At 38.2% G+C, this 12,877-nt stretch overlaps 1 protein-coding gene across 28 annotated transcripts in view; it reads right to left on the bottom strand.

Moving 5' to 3' along the window:
- DLG2 (discs large MAGUK scaffold protein 2) overlaps nucleotides 1-12,877 on the bottom strand; it is a 961,231-nt gene that overhangs the window by 57,944 nt on the left and 890,410 nt on the right. For all 28 annotated transcript variants that reach the window (XM_071732357.1, XM_071732283.1, XM_071732535.1 and 25 more), the window contains one exon: nucleotides 2,272-2,448. In XM_071732357.1, coding sequence (XP_071588458.1) covers nucleotides 2,272-2,448 — 177 coding nt within the window. The remainder of the gene's footprint in view (nucleotides 1-2,271; nucleotides 2,449-12,877) is intronic.

Below are 12,877 nucleotides of genomic sequence, written 5' to 3'. Positions count from 1 at the left end.
TTACACATGCCTTATTACATATAATGCAATAGCTATAGAAATATTCCTACATGAACTATAGGAATTACAGCATCTCTGAGTAAACAGCTTAAATTAAGATTTTTATGCCATAGTTTTGTCAAATACATCCTACGACTACTCTGTTCTATATCAAGCCTCTCATAATCAATAATTCACACGTGAAAAGGATATTGAACTCTGAATTAGTATGTTCTGGCAAGTACGAGGAACTTTATTTTCTGCAGATCAGCCCTGTAAGCACTGATTGCTCATTCTCCCCTTGGGTTGTGTGAAATATCCACACAAGTTGCTGGCAGGAGCACACCAGACTCATTGGCTGAGGGATCATCCGGAATCCACAGAACACAAAATATAAACACTTTTCAGTGCGTTGGAGAAAAATTTGTACAACTGAAACCTCTTATGAAATCATGGCAACCTCACCCCAGCTCAGATTCATCACAACATTAAATTACAGCAGACAGAAAATCAGATGCTATTGATTTTTCCAGACTTCTCGGATTCACTAGTGAAGACTCAGGATGACAAGTGGAAAGCATGGTAACTGTACTTGTATCTTTTCAAATTCAAGACTCTTATTCTCAGACTCCAACCAACCTATTTTCATCTTGCCTCTTTTATCGAGTGTTGCCTAATCCACATCTATTCTTTATGCTGTATCAAAAGTCAGACTTGACTAGGGAGCCTCTATTTGTCCTTGAAAACATCACTGTGCAGGTAATCCCATCAGCTTTAGGCACTTACATCCTCCCCACCTTAGAGAAGATAGACCACATCTTAATTGGTTGCTTTGCTTTGCCCATTTCCCCCCTACAGCTGTTTTATTACATATGACAGCTTTTTGTAGCTTGTCACACACTGCATTCCCCAGTAACAACTGAATAGACTTTCCTCTTTCCCCATGTGTGATTCAACCACGTCATTAAAACAGTATTTACTGCAGCAAGTAATAGTAGGCACATATTCCTTTTTCAATATTCAGAGACTAAATGTGTTCAATGGTTGCATTTTTCCCATCTTAAAAATTATAATGTATTTTTTATTTTTATCTATCATACAACTCCAAAATTGCTTTTTTGCTGAAAGTCCTGGTGCTGTTGCTATTCAGTCATGATTACACAAAATAAGGTCCTTGCAAGGCTCAAGTCAACAAGGCATTTCATGGCCTTTCAGTTTACTTTTTATGTGATTCAGAACAAAGAGTACCATGAGCTCTACTACCACCTGGGCCAATTCTCTTGAAATGGGAGCAGGTGCTCTATAGTGCAACAGATGTCCCATTTCTTCATTATAAATAATGGCCATGATTGTTCTAATATTAATTCTAAAGCTGATATAGCTAGAAATAGCAAGTTCATATGCAGTATGGGAGCATTGCTGCAAAGGAGAAATGTAATGTAGTTTGACAGATTCAATTTTCTTCCTACTGTTTCAGTTCTTGACCTTTCTATAGCAACTATCAACAGAGGTAGAAGGTAATGCTGGTTTGTGTGGTAGTTCTGATATTCTCAGACACTTGTGACCAGTTTTACAGAATCACTTAGTTTAAATAAACAATGAAAGACATTCTGTTGTCTGTTCTGTCTCCATCAGTCAGCAAGAATCCATCTTAGCCAAACAAAAATTTAGATTTAGATTGGAGCATGGACAAAAGTTCCTTTATTTACATGTTATGAAAAATTTAATGTAATATTGATCATCCATCAGTTTCTAGGCTGGCAGAGATAAAATTAACAGATTTTGAATCCAAAAAGGATTATATAAATTTTTTACACCACACAGACTGAGAAGTTTAATTTTATTACTGTTCCAAAAGAAAGACACAGTCTTGATCTGAAAATGTCAAGACATTCATTACATCCCTTAGCAGTTTGATGTAATGGCTAATCACCCTGACATTAAATCATGTGTTTTACTTCAAATTCAGAACTAATTCTCAGTCTTGGTTTCCAGTTACTGCTTTTTCTGCTGAAGCTCTTCAGTAGATGGTGCTCTTTACCCCTTCCTCTCTTGCTTTTAAGATACTAGTACACTACAAGAGTCACCTTTTGAGTTTAAGAACAGTTAAACAGCCTGAACTTTTTAAATCTCACAGTAAAAACCCCATCTTCCAACTCCTGAAATAAGAACTGCGGGATTTTCCTCTACTTTCCCCTTTTTTTCAGTAGATTTATGCTCCCTGTCTTTGGAGTAAAATGGAGTATTTTAACACCATGGCCAATGAGGTAGGAAGGAGAAGGCAGCACTCACCTCCTCTTGCTGGGTATGACTCCCATCTCCTCACTGTCTCCCTCCAGAGTCACCCTCCTCGCCTGCCACCACTCATCATCCGAAGCGTTGATGACATGCAGGATGTCTCCATACTTAAAGCTGAGTCCTTGGCTTGGGAGGCCACTGTCTTTGCTCTTGTCATAGTCAAACATGGCTCTGTGAAAGGAAATACAGATATGAAGACAGGTGATTAGCTTCAGCTAACCCTTCAGGTAACTTCAAAGGGAAAGGTTTTGCTCAGAGGAAAACTTGAAAACTTGCCGCAGTGAAGTTAATCTTTACAGAATCTTCTTTTTTTTTAAGAGAAACTGAACAGTGAAGTGTGATATTTACTGTTCCACTTAATAAAGAACAACCACCATCTCAGAGTACAAACCCAGTAGCCAGAAACCCCTCTTGTCACCTTGCCAACACCAATTTGTGGCTCTTGAGCCTGTCCTTTGCTTACAGTTGCCAGTGCTCAGACAGGGGCTGTCTGGCAGAGAAGGCTGCACTGGGAAGGCTAAATATGATTAAATTGGTGCACCTACCTGAGCACCTAGTTCAGAACAGAAGTGGGGTTTCAAAAGGAATCTTGATTATTCCCATTCACCATGTCTTGGAGATGTGCTAAGTTGCACACATTGGATTCCTGATATTTGAACCTAAACTGACCTGAGTAAGGCTGGTCTGATGCTCTCCCTCCAAATGCTCTCAGGGTGCACAGAGCACAGCTGCTTTCACTGCCCATGGCCAGTCCCCTGTGCTGCAGCCCCTGCTCAAGCAGTCCAAGCTATTTCTTTTGATGCTGAAGATTGAAGTGGACCTCTACCTTGCATATGCCTATACAAAAAAGTCCTGTGTATAGGACATGTATATTTATATAGGACATATATTTAAGTCTAGGGACTTTCTTTGCAAGAACTGAGAGCTGGCTTTAAGGTACCTGGCCATCAAACTGTGCCTGGGCATAGTTCAGCCTTACTGCCTAAGAATTCATCCCAAGACCTGGGAAAGACCTTCAGCCTGCACCGAGCTCTTTATTACCAAGCTACAGTGATACCATTCCTCATTCTCATCCAGCCCTCTGCCTGGAGCCTACAGCAGCAGGTTTCAAGGCAGACATAGTCCTGTTTTCTGAGAAGAACCTGCACATGAATCCCAGCAAGGCTGTACCTGAGTGGAGGTTACCTAACTGAAAATACAGCTCCTGGTTTCTTACAGGAAAAAAATTATGGGAATATCTTTCCCAAGTAAAATACTGTCTTGTGCCTGCCAAAACCTGATGTTTATTTCCTATAGGGAAAAAAATACAATTATAATCCTGAGTACAGAAATGTCAGATCAGTAAAATCCCAAGAGGTGTATAACAATTCTTACTCTTTTATTGTCAGAAATAAAGCCATGCCAGTCACTTCACTGGAAAATACTTCAGTGAGAAGGATTGGGTATAATTAATTGGTGTTCATGGTAGAGTAATTGTGAAGAATTATTATAGCAGCTTTATGGGTGGATTTAAAACACTTAAGACTACCTCTCATTATCAGAAGAACTTACAAAAAAATAATCAGAGTTGCAACTATGCAATCAAAATAATTTAAAAGCTCTCATAAACACTCATTCTGCATGGAAGGTCTGGGTCAGGCGGTGGAAAAATGTTATTTGGAACATGTTTTCTCTTTAAGAGTTTACAGTCATGCTCTAACATCTTTAGAAAAGCCCAGATAATTCCATCCTCTGAGGATGAAGACAATAAAGAATCCTGCTGAATTCTACATAATCCATGAGCTTAGATATGCTTGTGCCTTTCTTGGTAAATGCTACTGAACTGCATGTAACCTTTTGAAAATTTCAATGGCTTAGCAGTGGAAATCCTTTAAAAACTTGGCTATATCAGTGAAAATTTACATTCATAATGGTTTCTTATCAGTAGCAGGTCATCTGCTGCCTTCTCAAATAAGGCTTTCTGTGAGGATATATGATGAAGAGGAATATAAATCCAGAGGGAGCTATGTATCATCAGTCACCTCTTCTTAACCAGCTAATAACACTGGATCCCTGGAGAAGTGGAAGTGTTACACACACAATATTGCACACTGTTGGTACTGCCCTTATCAGTGTGCAGTGATCTGAGTTTTAAGACTAATTTGAGTGTTTGTTGTCTTAAAAATTCACCAAATAAACTGCATACCTTGCCATGGAAGCCGGTCAATATCACAAAATCCTGACCACATAGTTGGCAACTACACTGAATACTGGGCAGATGAGACACAATCCTGAATCCCTGAATAATTAAATTCCTCAAAGAAATGACAACATCTTCTGTTGCAGGGAATATGCAACACTGTCACATCCTAGATGTGACAATACATTCCAAACTGGAAATGCTCCATATTTGGCAAGTTCTAAGATGATGGGTGTGTTTCAAAAGCAAAGCACTACAAAGAAAGTACAGCAGTGTTCTCTGCCCTTGAATAGACATTTATTGTACCTCAGAGCCCACATATTAACGTAAAATCACTGACTGCCATTGTGCTAGCTGATGTTAACTCAGAGTGCAGATGGCAATGTTGGCCACTGAATTTCTTTGATTGGAGTAATCATGTGTAATACTAATTAAAATGAGATTATAGATCTTGGACAAGAATTTGGATATTAGAAAGAATTTCTTTACTGAGAGGGTGATCAGGCATTGGAATGGGCTGCCCTGTGAAGTGGTGGATTCTCCATCCCTGGAGATATTTAAAAAGAGACTGGATGTGGCACTCAGTGCCATGGTCTAGTAAGTGAAGTGGTAGTGGATCAAGGGTTGGACTTGATGATCTCTGAGGTCCCTTCCAACCCAGCCAATTCTACATTCTATGATTCTATGATTTTTGAGCGTACTTTTCATTGACTAAAAGATTCTGTGGCTGCATGCTCTACAGATGCTGGTTACTCCAATAGTAAATGAAAATTATATGAGAGCTGACTTCAGTGCTCTTCCCTAAACATTTCAAACTAAGAGCCAGGTTTAAGTTGACAGCATAACCATATTTAAGCTTACAACTTTGATAACACTGCTGGCTCTGTAAAACATAATTTTACAAGTTGGCAGTTGGCCCAGCTACAAAACAAATGGAGAGCTTCACTCTAGGCACCATTGTGTGCATGTAGATGTTAACATGACTGCTAAAGTTTAGCTTTCAGCTACATGATCTGTGCAAGCTTCTTTACCAGGATAACATATTAAGATATGTTAGATACTTTAGATAGGTTCTGCCATGCCATGGGGAATAACAGACAAAAGAGTAAAATGCAGTTGCATCTTTGCAGAATATTTGTGCTAATTTATTATGGGTTGAGGAGGACTCTAGCAACCCAGTCCAGCAAGAGACCCACCCTTGCCCAGAGCACCCATTACCCCTCTCTGAGAGATCAGTACTATTATTTTCCTTGCAGTTAGAGAGGGACCAGCATGATTAGGGCCTGACTACCATAACTTCCCCAGAAAAGTACTCTTCCCAAATGATACGTCTAAAAGAAACAGCAGAAAGCTTTATTCAAACAAGCCAGAGGATTTATCCCATGAAGATGTGTCTCAGTGCCTCTTTCTGTAATGTTGGAGGTATCCCCACAGAACATAAACCCACATAGTGCAGGTACTGGGGAGCCTGCTAAACAGAGCTAAAGAGCTTTCTGGACTTGCTAACATGACTACATGTTTTCAGACAGTTGAGTCTGCTTATTCATGGGTTGCTCAAGCAGTTCCTCAAGGCACTGAGCCATAACTCATTTTTAGTGTCTTCTACTGTAATTTTAAAGAATAATAATCTATAGAACCTTGCAGCTTTCTAATGGCACTTAACTGACAGGGTTGGATACTAACAGCTTCTCTTTTTTCTCCACAACTGATATAAGCACATCTCAAAGAGCAGCTTTTCTTTTCAGGTGTTTTATATCCTCAATTAACTGTATGTATCCACTCTTCATCCCATTTTGGATTAGATGAGACAGAACCAAGAGCTCTACAAGGCTTTCTCTATGGGACTAAGTTCTCTTTTTTCAGTTAGGTGAATAAGTCCACTTCCGAACTGGGACAGCAAATTTTTAAAAGAAAAGGAAACCAGTGTAAGTAACTTAACTTTCATTTGAAAGCTGTCACCACTGTCACTATCATACCAGCATCAAGAAAAATTCCTATTCAGTATCTTCTAGACAGTGCATTTCACTAACAGCATCCTGGGTTCCACAGGTTTGATAATGCAGTTTGAGATTACAAATTCAGTAAGTCCAGTGATAACTGTGTGATGTGGGGAAAACTCTCCAGAGTTGTTACCCAGAGACTGCTACCAACTAATTGAAAAAATGTGTTAAAATAATGATTTGGCCATTTTAGTCCCATTATTAGAAAAATAGGAACAGTAGTGGTTGTGATTATCAAAGACCTAAAGTATATGCACAACATTTCCATTAACACTTATAAGTTTTTTTCCTCAATTCCCAGTTTTTGCATGAGTTATGTTAAAAACATTTAATATTTCTATGACTTTTTGAAAGCAAGAAGTGCTATTCAAGTGTAAAGTATTGCTGCTATCTTCTTGGTGAAACCCTCCTGCTTGTAGAAAGTTAAGCAACCTTGTTTTGAGAAACGAAGCGGAAGGTGAAGCATCTAGAACAAGCTGGATATCACAAAAATTTAAGATTACATGAGTTTTATTTCCTTAGCATTCCAAACTTTGGAAGGGGCATTTATTTCCTCCACTTAATGTAAATACTTCAGCATTTGAGGAATGTCTAAAAGCTAAGCTATGCCGCACAGTAAATTTTTATTTGTAATGGTCTCTATTTTTGCAGGTACAGTAATAAATATTTGACATGGGAGAAAACAGAATAGCTTTAAGGAAATAGCAAATCAATGCATTGTGCAAACTGAATATGTTGCAGCCTACTGGCACCCACCATGCCTATATTGTTACCAGCATTTTAACAATGAAAAATAAGATACAGGAAGATTAAATGGTCTTGTTAGGCCTGTGGCAGAAAAGAAAACTTCAAAGAGAAATCAGTTTCCTCAGCTAATGCTGTAAACACCATTTGTAAGCTAGTAGTAGTCCTGATCTTCCTGGCAAGGCAAAAGATACCAATGCATTTAGAGCACGGCAATAGATTTTGCTGAATGCTTCTGTATGCTCAGTGCAAAACCTCAAAACTTTCAACTCCCATAGCACTGCACTGTGGCCAGTAATCTCAATTAGATACAGCCCAGGTACTGTGTGGCAGCTTTACTTTCATCTTTGAAATTACTTTCTTCTTCTGCCACAGATGGGAATTTGCACATAAATTTATGGACTGCTCTTTGCCATTTACTTGATTATGAAATGGCAACGACATTTAGCAAAAGAGATCTTCAGCTTCTGTAAACAGTCCTAACTCTTCTGCAACCTGCCAGCATCTCTGCATTTATATCACTTAGGAATATAATTCTTTGTCTGCAAATTGCCTTAGCAGAGTTTGTCAGTCATCAAGCTTCATGGCATCATCATAAGGGAGAAATACTTTTTTCTAATCCTTCTTATCATACCCCCACACCATTTTTTTTACAGATGAAACAAATCCAAAACACAGATGTTTAATCATTTGGCTGGTTTTAGACAGTAATTCAGCATCAGAGTCAGAATCAGACTCCAAGTTTCATAGCTGTCTGCACTCTAACTAATAGATGTACTTCCACTGACTAGCAGGCTCAGCTTGAAGAAAACTTCAGAAGAAAATGAAAGGAACTCCAGAGAAATTAATCACAGCTACATCAGAGTACAGCAGTGCTGTGATACAAGAAGCCATTGCAATACAATTAAGATGCTATTAAAAGGAGTAAATTTTTACACAGTGGGATGTTCATGAAGACTTTCACCTTCTCCCAGTTTGTTTCCATCTGGAGAAGCTGAAAAGGTAAATCCCATGTGTAGAGGGTATGAAAGATCTGCTCTGTCCTTGTGTGGTGTGGGAAGCTCTGAGGTGCTGCTGGAATGACTGCAGTGTGACTGTGGGCTTACAGGAGAGAGGGCTCCATTTGTTCATATGTTTGGAAAACAAATCAGGTGCAATGCAGAGATTATTGAGGAATCTAAAATCCAGATAGTGAAGAAGATAGGTAGGTACCTACAGGAAAAAATTAATTCAGACCATTTATGTTAAATGAGAAACACAGGCTGATAGAAGTAATGTGAACACTTCTTTAATTCGATCTCCTGTTTCCTTACTGATTAAATATTGTGAAGTGCTCAGAGAGTAGGTCACTGCAATATAGTTGCCATGTTCTATTTGGACTTTAGCAGGGATGATGGTCCATTCCCAGCACTGGTTTAGATGTAGTGCCCATTTATGGTGGAGAAAAGGACATAAAAGAAGGGATGCAGGCTGCTCTGGTGGGCCACGGAGGATGCTCTCAAGCATGTGCCCTTTAGGGTGCTGGAGTAGCTGATGGCACTGATGGAGACCCTGAGGGAGTGGAGCTGCCCATGAGGCACCTTCACTATACCTAATTCCCACTGCATATTTGCATTCAAGCCTTGGCCATTTGTTATCTTATTGTTTCTCTGCTTCATTCAGCAATTTCTCCATTCAGACCAAGTATTTCTTCAAAGATACTGTGATTCCTACTTCTCTCCTCTCTCTGCATCATTTTGCTTCTAGTGGGGATCTGGCAGAGAGCTATGCCAGGGACCTCAATGAAAAAAGGACTGGATACAGCAGTATTAGTTCCAGAAAAAAATCACTCAGAGGAGGAAAATATTTTCTTTATGGTGTTTACATCAGGAAAGAGAACTGCCATTTGTCCTCAGGAAATATTTTGTTAATTTTGCAAATCCTACCATGATTCTGAATGTCAGCTCTTATGAGCCAATGTTTATGTTATTAATGGGCTTTTTTTGGTCTTTCACAAGTGCTCATGTTTTCAGCAGGAAATGTACTGTACTGAAAAGATTTGTCATTTTCAGCAGTGTTGATCAATGAATATGTGTTGCACTTTATTGGTCTTGCTATGGAAGAACACAGAGGGTCCTGTGTTAAAGGTAAAAACTTTCACAGCCCACAGTGAGGAAGGACTGACAGCTTTAGTCTTCCAGCTGTGGACATGGGCAGAGCAAACATTATTTTCAGGTTTGTCTGGCTTTGAGCTCTTTCAGAAGGAACTGAAAGGTGGCTTGAGAAAGTCAAGCTCTTCCATGTCTGCTCTTGTGGAGGCACAAGGGGAATTAATCTCTGCATGCACTCACTTTTTCTCTTTGGCATTTTATAGGGCATAAAAGCACCAAACAGAATTCTGCTTGCAAACTTCTGAAACCATTATGAAGCTGTGAGCATTTGCTTCAACCCTTTCCATAATTTATTGACAAGGAAAAACAGTCACTGGTTTAATCTGTGATAAATGCAGAAGATTTTAAATTCATCTCCATTATACTCAATGTATTCCTAATTTGCAGACTTGAGGTTGACTGTATTAGGTCAGAGTATTAATTATATTTAGGTACTTTGACATATACCAAAGAAGCACTACAGTAGCATCTTGATTCTGGAGTGCTTTGTCAGCATTCGTAAATGTATGTGAAATGTCACAAGAAAACCTCAAACTTGTGAATTTCAAATTTCACAGCAAATTGGAAAACCTAGGCCAGGTTTGTTCTAAGTTGTTGCTTTTTTTTAAAAGAAATGAGATAATTTTTGACTGACCTTGACCTGTTTTGAGGATTATGTATCAAAATTATGTTTTTTATGTTTTTTCCCATACACAGATGAAGTGAAGTTCTGTCTGAGGAATCTGTGCAGCTTCTCATCACAGATTGCTGTGTTTTGACATTTAAGATTATCCATATCTAGAAAGCAAAAGTGAATGGATGACAAATCCAGGATACTAAGCAGGTAATTCACCTGAAATTGCAACCTGTGGGTTGCACCATTTGACATAGGAGCTAAACAACGAGTCTGTGATTCTTAGTTTTAAAAAAATGGTAACTTTTACCAATGGTACTGTCTGAGAAGATTTAGGGTTCCCCTCTTGCCCTGCCTTGAGAAAATAAATGAATAACAAATAAGTTAAAATAAAAAAAGGTTTCTTTCTAAGGCAATAAGACTTAAAGGGAAAATTGTGACTCTGTATAGCAAAGCCTATAGCAACCCTTCTCCTCCCCTCCTCTGAAATGTCTTCCTTCTAATACACAATGCATTATAAAAAAGCACTAAATTTATTTTTTTTAATAATTGGTCTGCGATAGTTCTAAAAATTATACTAGCTCTCAAGGATTTGCTTTGAGTAGTTGGGTTTTTTAGGTAGTTGTCTCTGATACCCTGCAGCTTGAAATTGCTTTCTCTTAGACCTAATCATGACCCTCAGCTGTTAGGAGCTTTCAAAATTACATTGTGGCCAGGCTGCTCACAGAATTCATTGTGCTTCCACTAGGTTATAATCAAAAGGAAATTTTCAGCACACGGAAGAACCCCACTGTTAACATAATTATTACTACCAGCCAGATATATGATGGCTTCTTTGTTTTTTTGGACATGGATGTTAGACATTTGGAGAACTAAAGTAAGAAAAAATCTTCTTATGGAAAAAACGATTCACAATTATGGTTTTTATAATTTGAACATAATGGCAATGAAAAGAGTGGTAAGAGATGGACTAAAGACAATGCCTTTAGTATTCTAAAAATACCCCACCAGCCAAAATTCTGACAATTCTGCCAGCAAAATGTAGTATTAATTTTTTTTATCATAAATCAATATGTAACACTGGAGCATTGCCACTCAGAATATTCTTAGTTCTGTTCAAGAAGTGTAAGATGTGGAGAAGTCTCTAGACATTCCTAGGATGGGAATGCTCTTTTGTTCATGTCATAATAATTCTGTTTGTACATTCCAAACTTTAGAGATTATTTTTGAAAAATAGTTCTTCTCCAGCTATTGAAAAAGTGTAGGCAAACAAAACAAGGAGAAATTATTAGCAAGACAGAACATTGCCTGCTCCCTCTTTGATGAGAGGAGGCATTTTGGAAAAGTCAAGATGTGTTTGCAACAGCTTTTTTTTAGCATCGGTTTCTGTTTGGCCTTGAATGTTGTCCTTTGACAAGGACAGAGAAGTTAGATTTGCATTGTTACTGTGTTGGCTGACTAGGTTCTTCTGAAATAATGAGATGTCACATGCATACAGAAACTACAGCATAGAAACCCACCGAAAATTATTATGAAAATTAATTCTCTTGCCTAATGTGCAGAAATGTATGAAATCCATAAACTCTGCTGGATACAAGTATTTGAGAAATCATAAAATCCTTTTGTCTCCAGGCTAAAATTGAAGAGCTCATTAAGAGTTTACTCCAATCAGTGGGAGGTTGCTGATGGACTGAGTCCTTTGTGTTTTAGCACAGACTTAACAGGAAGCAATGCAATTAATTTTTGGTTTTGACTTTGTCTCTTTTAAAGAGGAATGATTTTGTGAAGATCCAAAAGCTATCAAAATTTAAAACAGAATTTTTATGGCACAAAGGTCAAGTGACTCTACATAACCTCTGGTTCATGAGACCAAACATAAAAATCTCTAAAGTTTTAGATTTACAAAGTGTAACTCTATAGAAATAAACAGATACAGAACAATGCTGAAGGTCTGAGCTGAAGTCAGCTGAACTCTTCTATAACCATTGTGGAAATAACAGAAAATTTGCCCAAAAGAGCAGCAGCTATGAGAAGAGATTTACTATTTGGTAAATCATTTCAAAGATTAATTGTGCTGTTACCTGTCAACCATTACCTATCATAAAGAAGTTCATCTGGCTAAGTATTATTCTGAAATTGTGTTGAATGTGTTTTTGGTAGACGATGTTTTCTATACACCCCCTCCTTCTGGAGTCAAATGAATACTTCAAAAGATCAGTTTTCATTTGTGTCCCCTTCTCATGAAGAAAAGCTTGAAAATAAGATGCCAGAATATGCAAAGGCAGAAATAAGCAAACAAAAAGGGAAAATAAAAATAATAGCCTTTGCTATTTACCTCATCAGTGTCAAATCATTATGATTTTTTTTTCTTTTTAATGGTTAGATTTGGTGGTTTCACTGTGTCAGTGTCCTTTAGAAACAGACTTTGAAGAAAAAAGTGCTGATCAATGCTGTTACCAAAAATACTTAAAGGCAGCAATATGTATTTTAATATCTACTAAACAAAGTTGCAAGAGGATGATGCTAAACTTCTTAGCTTCTGTCATTTTAACACAAAATTAAGCCCATGCTGCATTGAGCTCCTTGCAACTCATCATTTGCTCCATTGCTTTACCACCCCCCTCCCTTCCCTGGGACCCCCAACACTTGCACCCTCAAAACCAGGATTAAGGGTAACATCAGAAGTTCCTGCATCCAATTTTTAAAGGTAAATTAAGCACATCTTAGCCTAGGTTTTGTTGACTTTCAGTGAAGACTTTGAATTGCTAAGTCGCTTCGAAAACATTTCTCTAAGCAGCTTTAAGATTGACAGAATTTGCCTTAAGCTGCTCCAACTGCTCCAAGGCTGACAAGTTGGAGCTCTGGTACAGTAATAGAAGCACTTTGATTCTGTGCTCTTGGGTAGTGCTAGGAC

Source organism: Heliangelus exortis, chromosome 1 (genome assembly GCF_036169615.1).
Source record: "Heliangelus exortis chromosome 1, bHelExo1.hap1, whole genome shotgun sequence".
NCBI classification, from domain to species: domain Eukaryota; kingdom Metazoa; phylum Chordata; class Aves; order Apodiformes; family Trochilidae; genus Heliangelus; species Heliangelus exortis.
This window is presented reverse-complemented; position numbering and strand designations above follow the sequence as displayed.